Source organism: Stylophora pistillata, chromosome 6 (assembly GCF_964205215.1).
Source record: "Stylophora pistillata chromosome 6, jaStyPist1.2, whole genome shotgun sequence".
Classification (NCBI taxonomy): Eukaryota; Metazoa; Cnidaria; class Anthozoa; order Scleractinia; family Pocilloporidae; genus Stylophora; species Stylophora pistillata.
Window position 1 is genome coordinate 34,851,094 of NC_142524.1, and position 21,985 is coordinate 34,873,078.

General features: G+C 37.8%; 2 protein-coding genes across 3 annotated transcripts; one reads left to right on the forward strand and one right to left on the reverse strand.

Moving 5' to 3' along the window:
- The first annotated feature begins 12 nt into the window (after window positions 1–12).
- Window positions 13–9,201, forward strand: LOC111319247 (DDB1- and CUL4-associated factor 4). 2 transcript variants are annotated; one of them, XM_088762910.1, is made up of 13 exons: window positions 13–489; window positions 596–762; window positions 1,318–1,391; window positions 1,533–1,644; window positions 2,766–2,827; window positions 3,326–3,404; window positions 3,628–3,680; window positions 4,730–4,800; window positions 5,023–5,112; window positions 5,606–5,706; window positions 5,840–6,013; window positions 7,014–7,131; window positions 8,542–9,201. In XM_088762910.1, exons 1-13 carry the CDS (start codon window positions 192–194, stop codon window positions 8,733–8,735), a joined length of 1,593 nt encoding a protein of 530 aa, XP_088619036.1. In that variant the 5' UTR covers window positions 13–191; the 3' UTR covers window positions 8,736–9,201. The 2 variants fall into 2 exon arrangements, with proteins under 2 accessions (XP_088619036.1, XP_022777794.2); XM_022922059.2 differs by having other exon boundaries at window positions 14–489; window positions 8,539–9,201.
- Window positions 9,202–11,177: 1,976 nt separating this feature from the next.
- Window positions 11,178–21,432, reverse strand: LOC111319258 (uncharacterized). The gene is made up of 10 exons (XM_022922069.2): window positions 21,119–21,432; window positions 16,088–16,649; window positions 15,033–15,127; window positions 14,828–14,897; window positions 14,627–14,710; window positions 14,173–14,287; window positions 13,761–13,892; window positions 13,433–13,519; window positions 12,421–12,482; window positions 11,178–12,136 (listed from the first exon to the last, which is right to left on the reverse strand). The coding sequence occupies exons 1-10, from the start codon at window positions 21,149–21,151 to the stop codon at window positions 12,102–12,104; spliced, it is 1,275 nt and encodes a 424-aa protein (XP_022777804.2). The 5' UTR covers window positions 21,152–21,432; the 3' UTR covers window positions 11,178–12,101.
- Between the last annotated feature and the right edge of the window lie 553 nt (window positions 21,433–21,985).

The window sequence follows — 21,985 nt, forward strand, 5'->3', positions numbered from 1 at the left end:
AGTCTGGGGAGAGTAATGTGAGGAACAGTTGTGTCACAATTTAAGATGGTGGAACGATTATGCGTTGCAACGGTTTCCGTGTAGCAAAAGCATTTTTTTCCCTTCTGATTACGATCTAAACTGAATGGGAAATTTTCCTTTTGTGGATAGGACCATATATGTTTTTTGGATGAGTTTTCGTGTGGTTTAAAATGGATCAAAACGAATTTTCCGTACCAAGACGCGATGCATGTGGTCGACATAGAGCAACGCAGAGGAGCAAGAGTATGACTCTTCGTAGAAGAAACTTTTCTAATCCACCTGAAGGGAGATCAAAATCCCTCCAACTCAACATAAAAATGATGAACTTAAACAAATTCCGGAGGCGAAAAGGGCCGGCTTGGTCAAGGGGAGAACAGAAAAAAGCTGGGGTTTCAAATTCAGGAAGCAGTAAAAGTTGTATGGTGGAAACAGCTGATTCAAGTAAACCTCAGAACTCTGAAGTTCGAGATATCCTTTTATAATCCTGTTAGCAGCCGTATTAGATACAGTTTTCTATTAACCGAAGTTTGTACCAAAAACGATTTTATCATCATCATTCCTTAACCAAAAATACAAATTCCAGGGTTTTATTACGATGCAGAGAAGAAGCGCTATTTTAAAATCACCAAAGATCATCCAGTTCCAGGAAAAAATTTTGTGTTATGCCAGTGTGGAGGATATAAGTACATCTCATCCAAAAATCAGAGAAAAATAATACCTGGTGATATTAAGGTTACCAAAGTGAGTATAAATACGTATGATGCACGATCCTTATATGAATATATGAACTTCATATATTCATTGTAACCAAAGTGAGTATAACTTAAATAATAAGGTGTTTACATTTTGCTTCCTGATAACAGTTTTTTTTTTTTTTTTTTGATTTTGCAATTCCTCATCATCATCCTCCTCATCATTTTGATCTAAGTAAATAGCTATGAAGACAATGATTAATGTAATTTATAATGTCTCCAGCTTTTGGGGTTATGTCTTATCCATTTCTATGTATAGTAAAGTACAAATGCTGTTAAGTGTTGATCAACAGTTATAGCCATTATTATGGGCCATACACACAAGACATAGAGATTATCAGTTTTTCTAAAATAATACAACCTTTTTTTGTGAAATATCAGCTTTGTATTGTGAAGTAGTCTTCTGTGAAGACTACAGGTTTAGAAACTAGGAAGTGTTGATTATTTCTACTTCCTGACCCTTCTATCACAGGATGGTAACATATTTACAATGAGAATATTATTACTAAAATTTATTTTGTTTACTATTATGTTACAATCTCAGAAACCATCAAGAATTTCTATAGTAAATAGCCTCCATGATAGGGAGTACACTCGTTGCTCACAAACAAGCAGTAGGTAAGTAGAAAACATTGCATGCTTGTTGTACATGTAGATTAAAAAATCAAGCAATTAGATATTTGATATTAAATGACTGGATGTAGATTGTTCATGTATAGTCAAATGAAAACTTCCATAATGTGAAATGCTTTTTTACAGGAATCTATTTGAAAAGCTTACTTGTCTGTTAAAAATAAGGCAAAGACTAAAGTTGGATCCTTGTGTAGATCACTACTTAGAACTGGATCAGTTTGCAGTATCACGGATAGAGGTTAGTATTCATAGACTCTTTAGAATTCATTATTATACTTCCAAGTGGAGAGATAAGTTATCCCTTTAACTCTCAAGATCTGATTCTTAATTCTCCTCTTTAGCTGCTACCCATTCCCTTGCAAATTATTTATGAGACTTTATTGTTAGATCAAGATAACAACTTAAGACTTAATTGTTAGATCAAGATAACAACTTAAGACTTAATTGTTAGATCAAGATGACAACTTAAGACTTAATTGTTAAATCAAGATTACAACTTAAGACTTAATTGTTAGATCAAGATAACAACTTAAGACTTAATTGTTAGATCAAGATAACAACTTAAGACTTAATTGTTAGATCAAGATAACAACCTAAGACTTAATTGTTAGATCAAGATAACAACTTAAGACTTAATTGTTAGATCAAGATAACAACCTAAGAATTAATTGTTAGATCAAGATAACAACTTAAGACTTACTTGTTAGATCAAGATAACAACCTAAGACTTAATTGTTAGATCAAGATAACAACTTAAGACTCAATTGTTGGATCAAGATAACAACTTAAGACTTAATTGTTAGATCAAGATAACAACCTCTACCCGGTAAGTTTGGACCGAGAAGGGGGCAGGAAGATGAGAGACCTGGGAATGAGGTTGGTTCAGCATGTGTAAACAATTCAGCCAACCCTTTCTCTGACACTGCTGTACAACCATCCCGTAAATACAATCACTTTGTCACAAGATGGTTTTGTCTATCATTACTCCTGTGAAGTCACTGTGTTCTCCCTTACTTTAAGCATGACACATAAAGTAAATTTTCAAAACAGTAGTCGGGGCAATTCTTGCCTTTTTGAATTTTCAATAATTATTCCAAGTGATTTTAGTTGGCAGTAAGAGGTACTACTGGAATCAAATTTTACAGGTTACCACCTGAAAAGGAGAGCACTGCTCCTATGTACTACTAAATATATATCGGATGAATTTTGAGTAATGAGATTTCTAGGATGCAATATACAGTATATAGTATGTTAAGTCACTTTCCAGTCTAATTTTACCATGGACGAAGTAAGGGTAACTTACTTACCCAAACATTAATTATTGTTTAATGTATTTTTTCTTGAATTTATTCTTTACAGCCTGATGCTTGTCATGAGAGGATACTAACACTGTATGAGACCAAACCCACAGGGAACCAAGCGTAAGATCGTTGTTAGAATTCTTATTGGAATGTGCTAAAAGGTGTAAGCTGTTATTTGCTGTGAAGTGGGGACAAGTATACTTATTGACTCAGTTTGGTTGGGCCGGAAGGAATAATATTTGGTTCTTGGACCTTAAGCAAAATATTTTACCATGAGGAAATCAACAGGGGTTTAGCCCGGTCTGTACTCTTATTGCCAACAAAATTTGCCATTACAGTGGTCAAAATGTTGTGGACTCTTGAGGCACAGCATGATATGGATGTCAAATAAAACAATTCTTTCAGTGTCTGACATGTTGATGCAAGCAGCATTGTCTGTACACTTATCCACAATGGCAAACTGGCCAATCAGATTGGGATATTAGTGCCAATTATGGTAAAAATTACATTTATTATTTAATGTTATTATTATATTTTATTATAAAAAAATTAAAGAATGGTTTCAAATATTTGATTCTTTAGAATTCTTATGCTACTTTTGTTTGTGTCTTTCTACAGAGTACAATTTCATGATTTAAAAAAGGACAAAAACAATAATTTTGAAGTAGTGCACAATATGGCAATGATGAAAAACCAGGTATTTACCCTCAGCAGAATTAAGTTGCTTGCTTAAAAGTCATAAAGTTCACTCAAAGTTGAGTTAAACATTGTATTTTGGTTGAAAACTGCAGTGCATTTCACTGGTCTTAAACTATTATTTTAATGTCACTAAAACTGAATTATTTATAAATGATTGAGATGTTACAAGACTTGCCTTCTTTGACTGAATGAATGACTTGTTTGGTGTGGTTGCTCATCAGAAAATAACAGGTCTTCTTTGGAGTCCACATGAACAAACAAAGAACACATACATGTATCCTTTCTAGAGAGATAGATTATAACCATGTGTCCCAATTGAAGGACAAATAAAGAGGTCTCTGATTGAGTGACTCATGAGGGAAAGATCCTTTCTGAGATGCTCTCCCAACTAAGCACAGCCACAGAGACCTCATCGAGTTAGGCCATGCATAAAGTTGATACATAACCAACACCCTGGATATTCCTATGATAGACAATGTTTAAAGCATCCTTTGTACAGATAAGTAAAGGCTGATAGTTTCTAAAGAAACTCTTTGGGGCTGCGTCGGTGGGGGTAATGAAATAATTTGAATATATCAACAAAGTTGAAATGGTAAATTGGTCACTGTTACGATTATAAAAGCTGACGTTTCAAATGTTAGCCCTTTGTCGGAGCGAATAGAGGAATTGTGGGTTGTGTGTGCTTTTAAAGGCAGAAAATGGAGCTATGTTATTGGTGGGAACATGGCAACGAGAAAAACACGAATAAATTAGTGAAATGAAAAGTGTTCGTTGATACCTGTGGGATTTAGACTGCCGGTTTGAAAGATGAGCTTGTGTTCAAGATTTTTACAGCTTTCCGTGCTACCTAAGTGTAAGGAAAGACTGCAGATTGCCATATGTTGCTTAGAATGATTACAATTCCTCTATTCGCTCCAACGAAGGGCTATAGCGCTCGAAACGTCAGCTTTTAAAATTGTAACGGTGGCCAATTTACCATTTCAACTTTGTTGATATATTCAAATTACTTTGTACAGATAGTTGGCTAAAAAAAACAAAAACAACTATCTAATCAACCATTCAAATGATGAATTTTGAGCATGTTGATCAAGTGATTGAAGATGTTAGCCACAAGTACAACAAAATTTTGTCAGTTAAGGAAGTGTTCTAGAGAGATATAAGGGCTCAACTGAAGGGGGGAATATAAGGAGTTTTCTGGCACTGTTCATATATATGATTATCATATTCATATCTGCAGTGAATTGAGGTACCTTGTACCTAGCTAACCTCAGCTGTAGTCTGTGACATTGTGAAGTTATTTTTCTCTAACAGTACTATTTACAGATTATCTTTACTTGGTCATGGAAACATGTCTGGCGAAACCATGGTTTTTACAGTGGAAGGTGCTTCGCAACGTAAGTTTTTAATTTTCCAAAGAGATTCCCAAAAGGTACCAGAACTTGCAAAAAAAAAAAATGCTTAAAACTGACCTTTTTGAAACAACCATTTTTTTTCTAATCAAAGAGTTATTTCAATTCATTAGGTAGCAGGAATCTTGTGGAGATTGTTGGTCTTAGATTTGTTACAAGCACATTAAGCTTGTAACAAGTTGTAATTGTTTCTCTGGTTTTACACAGGAATAGTTGGTAGAACTTCTGTACAAGGGAACTCAGTGTGGACTAATGCATGGAACAGAAACCCTCTCTATAGTAATATAATCAGTATTGGTGGGTGTAAATTGTTTACAACTATAATAATTATCTTGCAGTCAGCATAATAAGGAGAAAAAATTGAGTTTGGTCTCTCTGCCCTTTTTCTTGGCTGTCTTTTTGATAATTGATGGGAGGGTAAAAAGACCAACTACTTGCTGGCTTTTACTGGTGCTGATACTGATGGATGTTTTAATCCTTTCTCGCCCAAGATCTAATTATGAATTCTCTTTACCATTTCTCATATGTTGCTTAAGATACCTGTTCTTAGAATTTGATATTAGATAAGCAATTTTCCCTTCTTGATATTTTGCTTCGTTCTCATTACCTTTCTGCTTAAAATTGTATGGATATGGTAAGGGGAAATTCCTTGTTGGCCAGTTCTAATAGTGAAAGAGTTGACTTCTGTTTAACAAGATGATTGACCAGTTCCACTGGCTTAATGAACTCTGTTCTTTCATTTCCCTTTCCAAAAATAGAATTAAAACTTATAGATGATCTTTTTTCTCAGGAGCAAGTAAGGTAGCTTTAACATTTGATGTGTCCACCAAGAGACGTGTAATACATACCAAGTGTGAAAGTGCAGTATTTGCTCAGGAATTTTCATGGAGTGTAAGTTGATATTGAAAAATTTGTGCAGCTTTTTTTAATAACATGATGATAGTTATGTTGTCTCCCTTCATTTTATTAGTAGCTTCATACTTCTTGTAGCTCAAACTATTTTTCCTTGTTAATTTTTTTCCAGCATCCTCTTCTTTACAATGGCTCACGCGATGGCTGCATACGTACATGTGATGTGCGTCTGATTGGTGCCAACTGGCCAGTAATGTGTCTAAACCAAGGAAAGCTGGCATCAATCACATGCCTACGGGTTTTGCATGATGAGAACTACTTATTGGCCAGTGGTCTAGATGGATCGGTAAGGATTGACTTTGGACATGTAGCCTGCAGTGCAGGCAGATTTTGGCAGGGCAAGTGGATATTCCTATCGGTTGTTCAGGCGGCCATCTTGAATTAGAAAAACAGTGGAGAGTTGGGGCGAGGTAAAAAGCTTACCAAGCTAGTGGGAGGGAGAGAGAAAAATTGGGGAAGGGGGAGGGGAAAGGGGGAGAGGTTTTTCTTCCCCGTCCCCCTACCCACTCCAACATTCTCGCATTCTCACCCCAATTCTCCCAGTCTGCAGCAAATCAAACATGGCAGCTAAACACTCGAAAGATGAAAACCACCAAAACTGCCAGCACTGCAGGCTATTGGACCTGAGACATGTAGCACAAGAAATATTTTAACTCTCTGACCCCTGAGAGTGATTAGCATCTTACTTCTCCTGTCAATATTTTTCCTGAATCACACATTAAAGTCACCTGAAGGAAAGAAACAATCACCAACTAAAGGAGCCTTTGATTGTTAACCAAATTCTCCTTGTCAGAACCTTAGGAAATGTATAGAAAATAGTAAGGAGAATATGTATACCGATACATTCCAAGATGCAAATGGTGTTCCTTCTCGATTATTGTTTGCCTGTGCCTTCACCTCAGCTAGCTCACACTTTGATTTAGCATGTTCTTCCTTGAATGACAAAATCTTGATGAGAAAGGATAGAATTGTATCTTGTACAGCTGCGGTAGCAATGGCTTGTTTAAAAAACACAGGAATTGGTGTTTCCACTAAGTGTTGTCTATATTGATCATCAGAGGCTTGCATGCAAATTAATCAGAATCACTTTGGTTGGGAAAGATAGTTAGTCCTGATGAACCAAGCTTGGATTGTTTACTGAGAGTAAACATTAATTCACAAGTAACCATTTACTGAGAGATTGGAAATTCTGACCAAACTCTACAAGAGGGAAGTCTTTGTGCCAAGAATTCACTTGACAATCTAACTTTGTCTCAGAAAGCTACGTTTTTTTATTGTATCTCCAGCTGAAGTTGTGGGACATAAGGGCAAGGGCCTGTGTACGAGACTATGAAGGGCACATCAATGAGATCACACATGGGCTACGCTTCCATGTGGACCCCACTGACTCATTGATTTTCGCTGGTAAGCATCACTTTCTCATGTTGCTTATTTCTTTAAAAAGTACATGTATGAGCTGACATGGTTTGATGCTACTCTGGTTTAAAGATTTAATGAATGTAACTAAGAAGTTACAATTCATAGACCCAATGTTTTTACACTCCTCTCTGGTGCCTTCATCAGGGGTGATCTAATTGTCGCAACAAGAGGTTCTTTTATATACTCACTTATAAGCATAATTATAAACCAGAGTAGCATCAAACCTTGTCTGATTGTCCACCTGGTTGCTTTATGAACTTTAATGTGAATGTGAACTTTTCTTTGGAAGGACTCATCCATAACACTTTAGAACACTCTGAAACAGTTGATGACCAACATCTGATGTTCAATTAAAGGCAGAGTTGCAATCCTAGTTGAATACAGTTTGAGTTTGCTGGGGCGGATCCAGGATTTAGTCAAGGGGGGTTCGGAGAATTGTTCCCCTTCTGAGGGGTTCAAGATTTTGATAATTAGGTCTTTGGAAACATGATTTCCAGTGTTCTGGGGGAAAATTTAGGGGATTCGCCTGAACCACCCGAACCACTCCTGGATCCGCCCTAGGTTTGGTAGACTGGACCATCAATTGAGCTAACCGCCTCCTGGTTAGCTCAATTGGTTAGAGCACTAGACTGTTGTGGGGGAGGTCGATGGTTTGAGCCCCCGCCGTACCAACACTCAAGGTCTTAAAATAACTGAGGAGAATGTGCTACCTTTCTATAATTTCAAGAAATGGAGAGACATTCTAGTCTTCTCAGATAAGGAGAATAAATTGTAGGTCCCGTCTCCTGCATCTATTAATTCGTTAATTTGGTTAGGCAGGGGACGTTAAAGAACCCACTCACGAGATTACTGTGATGTGGCCTGTTTATTGGGAATTGGGGGAGAGGGGGCATCTTCAAATAAGTTTCCTTCAATTGTTTGTAAACTGCTGATGCAGTCCAGCCAAAGTCCCCTGAAAAGTGTTGTGATGTGCATTTGATCATATCCACATGTTAATTTGCGCAATATAAATATTAAATTATTATTACTATTATCAAAAAGATGAAAATTAGATTTAATGGGATCATGTTACCTTACCACTGAATTTATTAGAGTAAAAGGAAAGGTGGGTTACAGAAACGAAATTATTTTTAGCTTCACCATTTAAAGGTTTAATGAATTATGAAAATGACACTGCCTGCAGGTTGAGGTTCTAAAAAGTAATTTAACCTCGAAGAATTTTCATTAAATGTGATAAATACTCAATCATGGAGTCTATTACGTACTCTTAATCTTTCCGAGCTTTCAGAAAATTTGTGATCCTCAGCTTGATGGATTAGAAAGCTTTCAGATCTTGCAAGTAAAAACTATAATTTATTTGTCATTATTGTTTTTCTTGACTTTTAATTGCAGCAGGAAAAGATTCAGTGACACGCATCTGGAGTGTTGGAAGTGGTAAACTTCTTCACACAATTCCATTTCCTGACAATGTGGACAAATCTTTCAGCCCCATCCCAGCTTTGTCCTACTCAGATGAATGGGGTGGTAAGGGTGGCATGTCAGGTCTCATGTATGGTGCTGGAGATTCAGTTTATTCATACTCATACTGAAGAGTTTGGAGAGTCAGACTTCTATGATATTTGTTACTCAAAAGGTTAATGGCAGAGTGGATAAATGGCAGGGAGGTCTCTGCTTTCTTCTGATCAGTGGAGAGGTACATTTGGTTAAATGTTTGTCCTTTAAAGAAAAAAGGTGACAGAGAACAATTTTTGACAAATAGAAGACATGTAGATTGGGAACTCCATCTGACATTGACTGCATGACAAATGAGTTTAAAAAAAGGTATCTGCTTTGGTGAAGTGTGTGTCCTTCAAAAAGAAAAGGTGAGAGAGAACATTTTTGCAACATAATGGAAACCTTCGATTGTAGGATGCCTGTTTCAGAAACAGGTCAAATCGATAGAATTTAATGTATGGCTTCATCCATAAGTGAACATAAGCTAGGATAAAGTAAGATATCAAATACCATAAATTACAGTGAAATTGAAATCAGTAAACATTGCATTTGATAAAGAAATTCATCAGTGTGGAATATCTCTGGCTACCACCTATGAAAGTCTGTTGGAAGTTGAAAGGCCCAATGGTCAGCATAATGGAATTAAGGTCGAAAGGTTAGGGGTCAAGCCCTGGTGGGGTCAACCCAGAGAGAGAGGTGGTTTATAATAATAATAATAATAATAATAATAATAAATAATAATAATAATAATAATAATAATGATAATAATAATAACCATTACGGTTACGGTTACAGTTAAGGTTTTTTTACGGTTACGGTTTTTGCCCTGTGCTGCCTGATTAGAATGTAGCATTCAGTTGATTTCTCTGTGACATAATAATAATATCATTTATTCAAATGTCTTGCAGAGAATGCTGAACTACAGGTTTATAATAACAAGAATTATAGGAGAAAAAAGGGGGAAAACTGTACAAGATGCGTTAAACTACATACAAGTAAAAACAGCATGTACATAAAAATGATAATACTAAAATGATAATAATGTTTATTATTAAAAAAAAACGAGTATGATTAAACTGGCGAGTATTTGACTGTCACAAAGTTCTTAAAACAATCGGTGGACTTTTTTGAGTGATAGTGAGTACGATTTGATCTTAAATTGTAGCAGTCTGAAGATTTACGACCGTCGGCATACATTGCAGTATAAAGGGGGTTGTCATTATGAATATGACTTATAAAGGATTCACAGGCAGCACTACAGCGTGCATCAAGGGTTTCGATACCGGCTAGCATTAGGGTATCTGAGTACGAATGACCTGGCCAAATAATGGCGAGAGCACGCCTCTGCACTGACTCTAATGTCTTAGATAAGTAGGACGGTAAATTGGCAAATGCAGTAGAGGCGTATTCATGTATGGAACGTATCAGGCAGCAATAGATGTATACGATATCTTCCGCTGGGACAGAACTTCTCCTGAGCTGCCTTAAAGCAAACAACCTGTTAGCAAACAATTTGTTAGCCTTCTTCAGCAGGTGGTCAACATGCATCCCCCAGGAAAGGTCATTGGACAAGTTGACACCTAAGAGCTTGAACGACGAGACCTCTTCTATAATAGTGCCCCCCAATATGACCGGGGGAGCCTTGAAACTATTATACTGAAGGAAGTCAACAGTTATGCACTTACATTTAGTAGGATTAAGGTGCATGTTATTGGTGTTAGAAAAATTTTGGATGTCATTCACAAGGAAGTTAAGCACAGAAGGAGAATTTGGAAGAATTTCCATGATAGTTAAGTCATCAACAAACTTGATACGCAAGCCCCAGGAAGCCATCAGGTCATTAACCATGCAAGCAAACGAAATAGGCCCTAAACCAGTACCCTGTGGTATCCTGCCGCACAAAGCTTGGGAACTAGAACTGACTGTACCTATGCGCATAACCTAAGATCTACCTTAGCTTGTAAGAAGCACGCAAGCCAACGTACCAAACTGGCGTCAAGATTGAACTTAGATAGTTTTTCTATGAGGATTTTATGGTCTATTAAGTCAAAATTATTACTCTCTTACAAATGTGGTAGAGAGAGGCAGTTTTAAACTCTCTTCTTACAAAGGTGGTTGACTCTACTACCTTAGTAAGAACAGAGTTTTACACTAGGTGTGAAACTCTCCTTTTGCAAAGATACTAGAGAGTTGGTGTAAAACTCTCTTCCTGTGAAGGTATTAGAGAAGTGATGTAAAACTCGCTTACAAAGGAAGCAGAGAGAGGTGGTGTAAAACTCTCCCCTGAGAGGTCATGGGTCAAGCCTGGGGGGGAGAGGGGTGTTATGGGAAAGATACTTTACTGTCACAGTGCCTCTTTTCACTCTAGAGTACAGGAAGGTACCAGGGACCTTTGAGGTACTCTGGCTGATGCAATACTGAAGGGGTAAGCTAAAATGGATTAGAGTCTCATCCAGGGGAAGTATCAACTGTCACTTCATGATGTGGAAATCAATAATTAGTTCATGCACCGGTATGACACAAAGGAAGTCTCTTGGTGATAGTCACAATTTTAATTCATTTTATATCTCAATTTACAAAAATAAAAAAAAATAGCATGTGCCCAACTTCTTTTAATGAGAGTTTGTTAGTTCAAACTCTGCTTACTACAGTCTGCATGTTGCATAGTAATTGGTTGCTCTCACATTTGGTACTCAACAAGATGATGAATACTACAGAAAGAGGGAGGTGGACAGGTGTTAAACTATTTCCTTTTGCCCATTTAGCAGCCAGTCTCTGATGTGACCACCAGGCAAAATAATTGATGTTGTTGCCTGTTGTTATAGTTGTTGAAAGACAAACACTCTGAAGTCAGTACTTCAAAGAGAAATGAGTCTTTATTCTCTTAAAGTTACCATTGACTTTAAAAAAATCCTAAAATTTGAAAATCCTAAAAAAAAGCCCTAAAATGTGAAAATCCTAAAAAAATGCCCCTAAAGATTTTTAAAAAGCCCCTCAAATGTATCTTCAACAGGATAACACAGCAGTGGTCACAATAGTGGTCACATCACAGACTGGCTGCAGAAGGCATTGCATACAAGGAGAAGAACTGATGATGCCTAAAGAAGGCTTATTCATAGTTCAATGGCCTCTCTCTTATAACCAGTGTTTCCTCATGATCACAACAAAAACACATCTGTACCTTTGTCAACAAGCAACATTTGTGATAGCTATTGAATATTGTGCAACAGCTTGACTAATCTGCCATGGGCGGCATGCAACATTGTTATAAAGTATACAGAAAATTTGAGAAGTATTTGTTTGCAACTATGTACAACAAGCTACTGTTACACTTTCTTCTTCTCCCCCCTCCCCCCTCCCCCCAGGCATGGTGTACTATAGTATAAATATAGAAAAGTATTTGAAGTAAACAGTCAATAAGAAACATTTTCCACCCCTCCCTGATGTAGTATCTGAAGTAGTTAATGACAATACTGGAGAAGATTGTCTGGGATGCCTGATAAAAGAGCAAAACAAAAAGGTAATCAATAACTCTTTTAAAATTATCATATTATGCAAATTGCCTGCTGATTGAGTAAACTTTTCTGGGTGTAATGAATCTTGAAGCATTTTTCACTTTTTCTTCACTTTATAATTTCCACTCACTAATTATATGCTGTGGAATGCTATGTGTGAAAGAGTTGAACTTAACTTTCACTGTTATTAATCAATAACATAAACTTGTTTAAGGACATATAACAGTGCATATATATTTCTCACACTGTTTATTGAAATACTTACGGTGGAGCAGCACAAGTTCACGCACATCATTTACAAGAGAAATCTTCTGTTTCATTGTATTCCTGTAGAAAAATTATACCTAATCAGGAAACTACATTTCATTTTAAATTCAATGATAGTTAATTAACCAGACACAAATGTAAAATTATCAATCTTTCAGTCACTTATCTTCCAATGTACGTGTTCTTTGTGTTAATTTAATTCAAACTAACATTACTTTACCAAAACATACATCACATTTTAAGTCTTAAAACACACCCTGCAACAAATTACATGACTGTATTACACAACTTGGGCAGTCAGAGGGCTAATAACTAAAATCAACCAATCAAAATGCTCTATTTCCTGTCAATATTCTCTAAGTATTGGACCAGGCACTGTCCCGAATTGTCCTAAATGACACCGCACTTGTGTCCCTTTGAACTTCAGTCATATAATAAATCTCTTATTAACCAAGCTTGCTCGGGACCGTACTGGAAGAATATCAGCCCTCAGCCTTTTTTGTACAGACCTCGCTGCACTCGGTCCGCACTGTCAAGACCTCGGGCCGATATTCTCCCAGTACGGCCCTCACGCTTGGTTAATAAGATATATGTATTGTCTGTTTTAAGTCTAGAAAAGTTATCCCCTCCCTGTCTCAGCTAAACTGGTTTGACTTGTGAGTTCAAAACAGTCATTTTGACCACTGTGATGGCCAATATCATCATTGATAAGATTACAGACCACCTGAAACCACTGTTGATTTTTTTAAATTTCACTTTGAACTTTGAGAAGCTCCTTGTGATTGATTCAGTCTCCTTTGTTTTCTGATAAGCTGTTTTGATGACTTTTGTGTTGGTTTTAAGAACTCAAGTTAGGTGCTGTTACTTAATGACAGCTGAAAGAAAAGAGCTTTGATCAAAGCCATTCAGTTTTAATTCTACCAAGCTGAGATTCTATTGATTATCAAGCAGTATCAAGTATTTCTTAAACATAAATGAAAAAATATGATTTACTCTGACTTTATACTCACTGCATAAATGGCTTTGAAAGCTTGAAAATACATTTCAGGCTTAGTTTGGCCCTCAAAATGATGCAACTTTTCAAATCTTTGTTGAACCTGAAAAAGAATGACCACAAAAAAATTACATCATCCAGTAAACCAGGTGTTAAAAGAGAGATAAAGTTGTCAACCACAGGGTGTTATTTTTTGTTATAAAACACCAAATTAATTAATATATCTTACTTTTTTCTTTGTAAATTTGGTGGCAAACAATTTAAGCAGAAATGTGTTTCCACCAGTATATCTATTTTTAGTTGAGAGTTTTCATATTGCAACAGTCACCCCACTCTTCTCTAACCTGTTTTTCAGGAGACTGTAGAATTTCTTTGCCAAACCAATTGATCCTAGCTTTGAGCCATCATCCCCTCCATGGATAACCATGGTAAACTTGTCTGTGACAAGATTGTCTTTGATGTACTGCTCCACATTTCTAAATTTGGAGACACAGCAATTTAACTAATAATAAAAGTGTTACACAGTGTAAATTGGTTATAATTATTGGTAATGACAGCTTTAAAATGTTTTACTGACAGAAATAGAGGCATATATAGAACTCCCTGCATTTCATACTTCACATAGGAAAATTTACCCTGCCACCCTTTTACTAAATGTGTTTCCCATTTCCCATGTTTTCCTAAGGATCAAAGCAAATGACCAACCACCACCTTCAACACTTTTTCAGGCATGAACAAACAGAAAATCTTGCTTACCTGCACAAATTGTTGACGAGGGCTTTTGATTTTGACCCTTGGAAAAGTTTTGATATCAAAGGTACTTTCTCACTGTTCAACAGAAAGATATTGTTCCCCATTTCATCAAAGTGCTCTAAATAAACGAAAAATTCAATTTACATTAGATAACAATCCAGGAAAGCATAAAATGCCAGACAACTATTAAGTCTAAAATTTATAACAAAGCAAAAACAAAACTGTACTCCACTTGTAATCTGTAGCAGCAATTTGGATAATTTGCAACTTGGCTTTAAATAAAACCTTGAAATCAGGTTTTTCCTCAAGAAAAGCAACAGAAAGGCTATAAATAAAATTTAAATATAACTTCCCTTTTGGTTAAAATTTAAGAGTTGTTGAAATCGTAAGACTTTTTGTTGACTAAACCTGAAACAAACTTGTAGGCCAAGTCATCACGATCTGATCATGCACCTACCACTTTTTGTGATGAAAGTGCCAACATTGATGTCACTGGTAGGATAAGATTGATCATCAAAAGCCACTTTATGGGGTTGTGTTTCTGAAAGGGAAAAAAATTGCTTATTATTTGTATTTCCCTTTGATTCAACAGTTAATCATAGGACACTGTTGTCCTGATTTGTTCAGCCAGCTAGCTAGTTGCAAGATGCAGATTTACCTTTCAGTTTGTCATTTGTGACTGGCGCAACTGCTGAAGACTTTCTTCGTTTTTTAAACCGGCAAAATTTCTATCCATGATGAAATAAATCATTTCAAAAGATTAAATATTAAATTTGATGCTTAATTATTAAAACCATATTTATTCAAAGGAAGATAAATTTAACCTGTTAGAGCTGCTCTTCTCGATCACAAAAGATACTTACACTTTTCTTGTTACCAGCCTTGGGTGGTGGTGGATACTCATGTTCATCATTAGGTAAATCAAGGGAGGAATCAGAGCTTGAATCCTCAATAGGCACTATGGAGAGGTGAAGTAAGGTCTCAGTTGGTCAATAGGTAGAAGACAGTATAATGCAAATGTGCAAATAATCAAGGAAAATTCCTTGATTACTCCACATGATAGAACACTACCCATGTTGAGGGGATCTGGTCTGCAGATGCACAATAATAGCACCTGTGCTGACTCAAGTTGTGCTGTTTCCATGACTTGCTGTGTTCAGGCATTTCTACAATTTAATGGTCTACTGGTATTTCATCCACAGGTCAAAATGTCACTTAATAATTTCAAGTTGATTGTAGTCAGATTTGTTTCCAGGGAAAAAAAAACCTGGTAAAATTTGCCTTACTCACGACATGCCACTTCAAACCTCAGTTGGCAGTTGAGCCCGACTAGTATCGGGGAGGCATGCATTCAAATCTTGTTACACCATACTGAAAAAGACTTCTTTCTACAATAGGCCATTTTACAGTTGTGTACTTAGTTGCCAAGCCTTTGATTCAGAGTGAGGCTAAAGATGACTGTGTTGTGATAGAGACCTGTATCTAGTTAGCATGATAACAAAGTGATTTACATTTGAAAGGCAGCAAGGTTTGTATCATAACAAGGTCATCTCTAGCCTCACTCCCATTCAAAGGCTTGGCAACCAAGCACAGAACTGTAAAATGGACTATTGCTTTAAGTGCAGCTGATTGTTGTTTGCAATTATATAACTAAAAAGTGGCTTCTGATCACCATGGGCACTACACCATCTTCTAAAAGTGTGTTGCAATTATGGAAAATATACAGACCTCTCAATCATCATTAGACATAATTGGGGTTTCTTTTTCACAATCAGTCATTGCAGCATTTGACAAAAATACAGCAGTTAATTTCCCAAAGTACAGAGACAACACTGGGACTCGAGTAACTGTTACAACAGACTGATAGCATCCTTGAATAAACAATCTGCAATTAAATTTATTGCTGGGAAGGGATTACCTTGAATAGGGTTCACAAGAGATTCCAAGGTATGCCCAGTTAGGCTATCTTTCTCTTGGCTGTCCAAAGTAAAGCTGTCATCTGCAATGACCTCTTTTGAACGTGCACAAGAGCCTTGCTCAGTATTATGGCCTTGCTCAGTGATATAGCCTTGCTCAGATTCAGTGCAATCCAAAACAGCTTTCTCTGTCCCAGCAAGGTTCATCACTTTTATAGCAACATCCCGTAAACTTGATGTCACTGTTTGCATTTTTGGTACAATGTGATTGCCTTGGAGTTTTTCGATGAAATTGGAGTCTGCAATCAGAGGTTCCCCAATGTTCTCCAAGATATCTCCACTTGAACTATCTTGCTGCTGGGTGTCCATAGTAAAGCTGTCATTTGTAGGAGTAGATCCCCTCTCAGCTGTATCATCCCTGTCTGCTGCCTCAGGGCTCGTGGCCTTTAGGACAAAACCATGTAAGCTTGATGCAGCTTTGTGGATAATGTTTCCAATGTAATGGTTGAGCAATTTGTCATCAATATCTATTGGGGCTAGCGAATAGCCAGTAATAGCGGTGTTCTGAAAACAATAATCAGTACAACAATTTCTAAGATCAAAATTGTGCAAGATCACCGACAAATTTGCCTCTTATTTACTGTATAATCTCGGTGAAATAGATCATTAAAAATATTGATAGAAAGGATTTTATAAAAATCTCTTGTTATACAAGTGCTGCAATGTTTGAAGCCAGTCTGTTGATTCTGGTCTTTTCCTATGTGCATCTTGCCCCAAGGCCTAAGGGGGAGGGGGTCTGTACATGTACAAACACCCAAGATCTTGTTGCAATCTTTTTTTTACATTTTGCTCTAGCCATACAATAGCCAAAATGCTAGCAATGTTAAGCAGTAGGTTTTCCCACAGTTGATTCAATAAACTTTGTGGAGACTGCAGTATGATACTTCCAATATACAGGTCAAGCTCTTCAGAGATGAGCTTCAACTCAACCTGTACTTTGGAAATATCACTTTTACATCGGAAGTATAATCCAAGCAGTTTGATGCAGCTGTCTGATATTAAATAAATAAATAATAAATAAATAACTTAGCAATGGACATCCACTGGGTGGCTATTCTCTTCCACTGTTCCAGATCAAATTGGAATTTGGAATGTTGGTTCTTGCAGAGGGAGGAAAACCGGAGGACCCGGAGAAAAACCCTCGGAGCAAGGACAAGAACCAACGACAAACTCAGCCCACGCGATAATTTGGATATATCAACAAAGTTGAAATGGTAAATTGGCCACTGTAACGATTACAAAAGCTGACGTTTCGAGCGTTAGCCTTTCATCGGAGCGAATAGAGGAATTGTGGGTTGTGTGTGCTTTCAAAGGCAGAAAATGGAGCTACGTTTTTTTTTACGGTGGCCAATTTACCATTTCAACTTTGTTGATATATCCAAATTATTTCGTTACCCCCACCGACGCAGCCCCAAACAGTTTCTCTCGAAACTATCAGCCTTTATTCAACTCACATGAGACGCCAGGTCCGGGAATCAAACCCGGGCCACAGTGGTGGGAGGCAAGTGCTTTCACCACTGTGCCATCCGCCCTGCTCCCCGTGCCATCCCTGCTCCCCGCGCCATCCCTGCTCCCCGCGCCATCCCTGCTCCCCGCGCCATCCCTGCTCCCCGCGCCATCCCTGCTCTCCACACCATCCCTGCTCCCCGTGCCATCCCTGCTCCCCGCGCCATCCCTGCTGCCCAGTGTCATGGGTGAAGAACAGCTTGACCTTTATTGAAAGGTACTGTTAGTACTGGGTGTTTTCACTGAGGCCTCAATGACTCCGACCAGTGACGCCCGAGAGCATCCAGTACCAACAGAATTCTGAAAGTTACAATTTCTAAGCTCAAAAATTGTGCAAGATGACCAACAAATTTACTTCTAATTTGCTGCAATATTCTTAGTAATTCTTACCAAAAATAAATAAATTACTGATAGGACGAATTTCGCCACCATCTTTTTTAAAGGCTGAAAGCGTTGAGAACCTTGAGACAAATTTGGAACAACACTTGAAGCCAGTTTGTAGATTCTCGAATCTGCACAAGCGTGTTTTTTCCCGAATGCATATTACGCCTTGCAAGTTTAAGAGGCTTTACATATGCACCTGAGATCCTTTACATTCTACTGAATGAGAAAGCGAAAGCTATGGGAATTTTCTTTGTTCATGCGTACTACGTTAGACCTGAAATCTTTGAGGTTTCTTGGAGAAATTGAACACGCCGCTGAGGTTCCTTTCCTGCTTCACGTCCTTTTAAAGTTCTCTTTCCCGTTGCTAGACAAAGATACGTTCATTTCAATGCAATATCCCTCTCCTTTCATAACCTCAACTTCAAAGTGGAGAAATCCATGCAAAGACGAAGGCTAGGTTTACACTAGAGGAGAGTTTTCCGGATTCGTAAATGTTTCCGGATTCATCAATTTTGGAGTATTCGGATTCGTAGGCTTTACACTGAAAGGATGTTCGGATTCCTGACCGTTTGCACACGACAACAACTCCGGTTTTTTTTTTTTTCTGATTTTCTCTCAAGTAGGGACCTAAGATCTTCACAAAGTTCCATAAAGGAAGGGTGGGACATTCTACAATTTTCTCTCCACTCGCTAGCTACCGTGACATTTCATATTGTCCCACCAGGCACTTGTTCGACCTGGCCTAACCCAAAACCGTCTCAGTCTTCGATCCTGCCCATCTACGTCGTCGGCGATTAAGTGTGGCTGACGTTAAACTTCCTTGCAATAATAATTTGCGTTTCCTCAGAAATACTGTGGTACACATGATAAAATTTATCGCCTGAACCTGCAACAAGATTAGGCAACCGGAGACCGCCAGCAATGTTATCACCAGATCGTCCATTTTGGTTTCACCGCAAACTCAAAAGATTGCAGGCGGAAATAATATCCGGATACGAGAAAAAAGCGGTTACACGACAAAACTTTCCGGATTCAAAAGTTATCGGATTCAAAGTTCCCACTTTAAATTCCGGATTCAAAATCTCCGGAGACACGACCAAACCGGGGAGTTTTTATTTCGGATTCGTTCACTTTCGTGTAAACGGCAACATAAATCCGGTACTAAAACGTTTCGGATTCATCATGAATCCGGAACAATTTCCTCTAGTGTAAACCTTGTCTAATTGTGGACACCTCCCTTGTAATGATAATATTTGAACTCGAAACCAGTGCCCCATACCGTGCCCTTTCTCTTTTTTCTTTGGAATCTATTTGGCAAAGGATATATTTATTGATATAAAAAAAAAAAAAAAAAAACTGAAAAAGATAGAAGACTCCGCCAGTAAGCAGCTATTTAAGCTGTAGGTTCTCCTGAATCCCACAAACAACAGCTGAGAAAATGTAGAAAAGCACGGAGACATAGAAGCCTAACAAATATCTCCTTCCTGAAAATATTCCGATGGTATTCGCTCGATTCATTTGTTCTGAAAGTTTTACCATGCTTCTACTCCCACAGAGAAATAGATTCTTCAACGAAAATTTCGGTGCCGTAAAAAGGCCTTGCATGTACGAGTATAGTTCTTTTAGCTTGTAATGCAGTTCCACGTTTAAAGAGTTGCGATGCAAAAATTTCTAAACTGACATCGACAGGGTCTAAATTGAATTTTTGTTGATAATTGTATGTTTTTACCATTTGCACATAAGTTCACGCTTATCCGATGAAGGGCAAGTTACTCGTACTTGATTTACAGTCTTTTTAAAGTTGCCATTGTAATCAGTGGTCAATCGATGAGTGGTTGAGATTTGTCACTTTTTTCTTACTCGATTTGGGCCAAAAAATTGAAAAAGGTATATAAAACAAACAAAAAAATATGATAAATAAAGAATTCTCTTCCCAAGACCCCTTGCACCTCGCTTGTTCAGTTTATCAGCGCGCTCAAAAATAAGGTATCATTGTACGCCAATGAACGACTGAAATTGTTTTTAAATCTAATCAGGAATTACGACATGCGGATGTTTTTCAGAGTCCTCTGCTACCTTGAAAAATTTTCTTGTCTTTTCTTTGTCGTCCCTTACCTGGTGTTCTTTCGATCTTCCATAATTGTTTGACAACTCGATCCTCAGATTATTCTACCCCCAATAGAAGAGGCGCGCGCGCCGCGAGTTTATCTACATTTCAATCTTGTAAAGATTCATGAATTTTCGACTTGTAAAACAAAAACCTCTGTTCTAGTTGACGAGAATTTTTAAAGTGCGACCTATCTGCACAAAAGACCGAAATGTTGAAGCCTTGATTTGAGATGCTCTTGCCATTCATTCATTTTTTTGGCCGACTGACGAGTCCTCCCTACGAGTGAGATTCCGTCGAGATCTAAGAATCTGCTGTAATGCTTTTCTTTTCTTTCTTCTTTTTTGGCGCAAAGAAAGCATTCCAGATTTCAAAAACCTACGCGCCATAATTTATCAGGCCTTGCCTTTTATTAGTAGCTCAAAAATGCCTAGAAAAAATGAAGACATGTTCTTCTACGCGCTTTGTTTAGGGCCCGCCCATTCCAAATTTTCTTCCTGACACCCGACTCCGCTTGATCTTGAGCGCACTGCGTGATTCAAATTTCCCGTTTTGTTCAAGAAGGGTTGGGGCTGTGCTTCAGTTCATAAATGTTAAAAAAACATCTGGAAACGCCTCGATAAAAAGCAAAGCCGAGCGATCGCAACTCAAAAACTGAAACCACAAGACGAAAGTTTGATTTTATTTCTGCTTTAACATTACTTAGAGCTAATCCTTTACCCGTTATCTAGTAATTTATTTCTATCATTAGATCTCCTTCTGCTTTCTTCCCGGCCTCAAATCCTGCGCTTTCTCACTTTTCTTCTTCCAGTACAGTAAGTGTGTCATCTTCTTACTTTAGACAACTGAACTTATGGTCGGCTAGAGCCCGGAGGCTTGGCACCCGAAAAAAATCCGTATTTATTCAACGATCCACTGCTAAGACACCTTTTAAACGCTTTTAGTTACGAAGTAAGAAAAAAACAAAAGCACTTACGTCAACGAGTTTTGTTGAATGTTCTTCCTCCATTTTCCCACGAGCTTTGGCTTGAGAGACTCTTAAGCGAACCGAACTCCAACCCACGGAAAGAGAAGATGGTAGAGTAATTCGCGCGCGTCGCAATGACGTAACAGACGAGATAATTGATCTCTACGTATAAACGTTAGAGCACAAACCGTGCCAAGCTCTCTCGGTTAGCCGAAGCTACTGCAAAAGCGGTTGGACGAGCCGGTGACCTCGCTTGCCTCAGCTCTTTTTCAAATGTCTCCACTAAATCAAAATTGGCATAGACTTAGTCATCACAAATGGAAGGCCCTGAAAACAAGATCGGGAAAGATCCGGAGCTTGTGTAGTATCCCTCGCAGCCGTTTTTTTTGGATGTCACGCAACGCTCCCCCAAATAACGTGACATACAGAAAAAAACGGCTGCGAGGGAGACTAGAGCTTGTGGGGAGTACTGATAAAGGATGGCGCTCTACAACTTGTAAACCAGCTTAAAACTTCTCGAAAGTGAGCACCTTTCTAAATAGTGCTCCGTTTTTTTAGCTGACACTTGAATTCTGAAATTCCGCTTAATGGCATGAAACAAACCTGTTCCATAGAGTAAAATTCAGGGCGTGTTGTGATCCAATTTTTTAAAAGACCATTTCAAGAGTACAACACGCCGCAAGCAGCGCAGGTTGAGGGCGTTACAAATTTGAAAAAAAAAAAAAAAACCCATGGGAATTTCAGTGTGCAAAATTTCCCCGAAGAAAAATTGGAATGGGACAAATCTTAGCCTTTTTAAAGCACACCTTCTCAGATTTGACAGCCTGGGATCTATTATTTGCGACAGAAAAACTTCTGCCAAAGCACTGAATTTCT

Excerpts from the sequence above, each read along its gene's own strand:
- LOC111319247 (XM_022922059.2), top strand. The coding sequence starts at position 192 with ATGGATCAAAACGAATTTTCCGTACCAAGACGCGATGCATGTGGTCGA. Across the intron at positions 1,392-1,532 it reads TGCTCACAAACAAGCAGTAG|GAATCTATTTGAAAAGCTTA; the intron begins GTAAGTAGAAAA and ends GCTTTTTTACAG. Across the intron at positions 7,132-8,538 it reads TGACTCATTGATTTTCGCTG|CAGGAAAAGATTCAGTGACA; the intron begins GTAAGCATCACT and ends TTTTAATTGCAG.
- LOC111319258 (XM_022922069.2), bottom strand. The coding sequence starts at position 21,151 with ATGGAGGAAGAACATTCAACAAAACTCGTTGAC. Across the intron at positions 15,128-16,087 it reads TCTTGTGAACCCTATTCAAG|TGCCTATTGAGGATTCAAGC; the intron begins GTAATCCCTTCC and ends ACCTCTCCATAG. Across the intron at positions 14,898-15,032 it reads AGGCTGGTAACAAGAAAAGT|AAATTTTGCCGGTTTAAAAA; the intron begins GTAAGTATCTTT and ends CATCATGGATAG.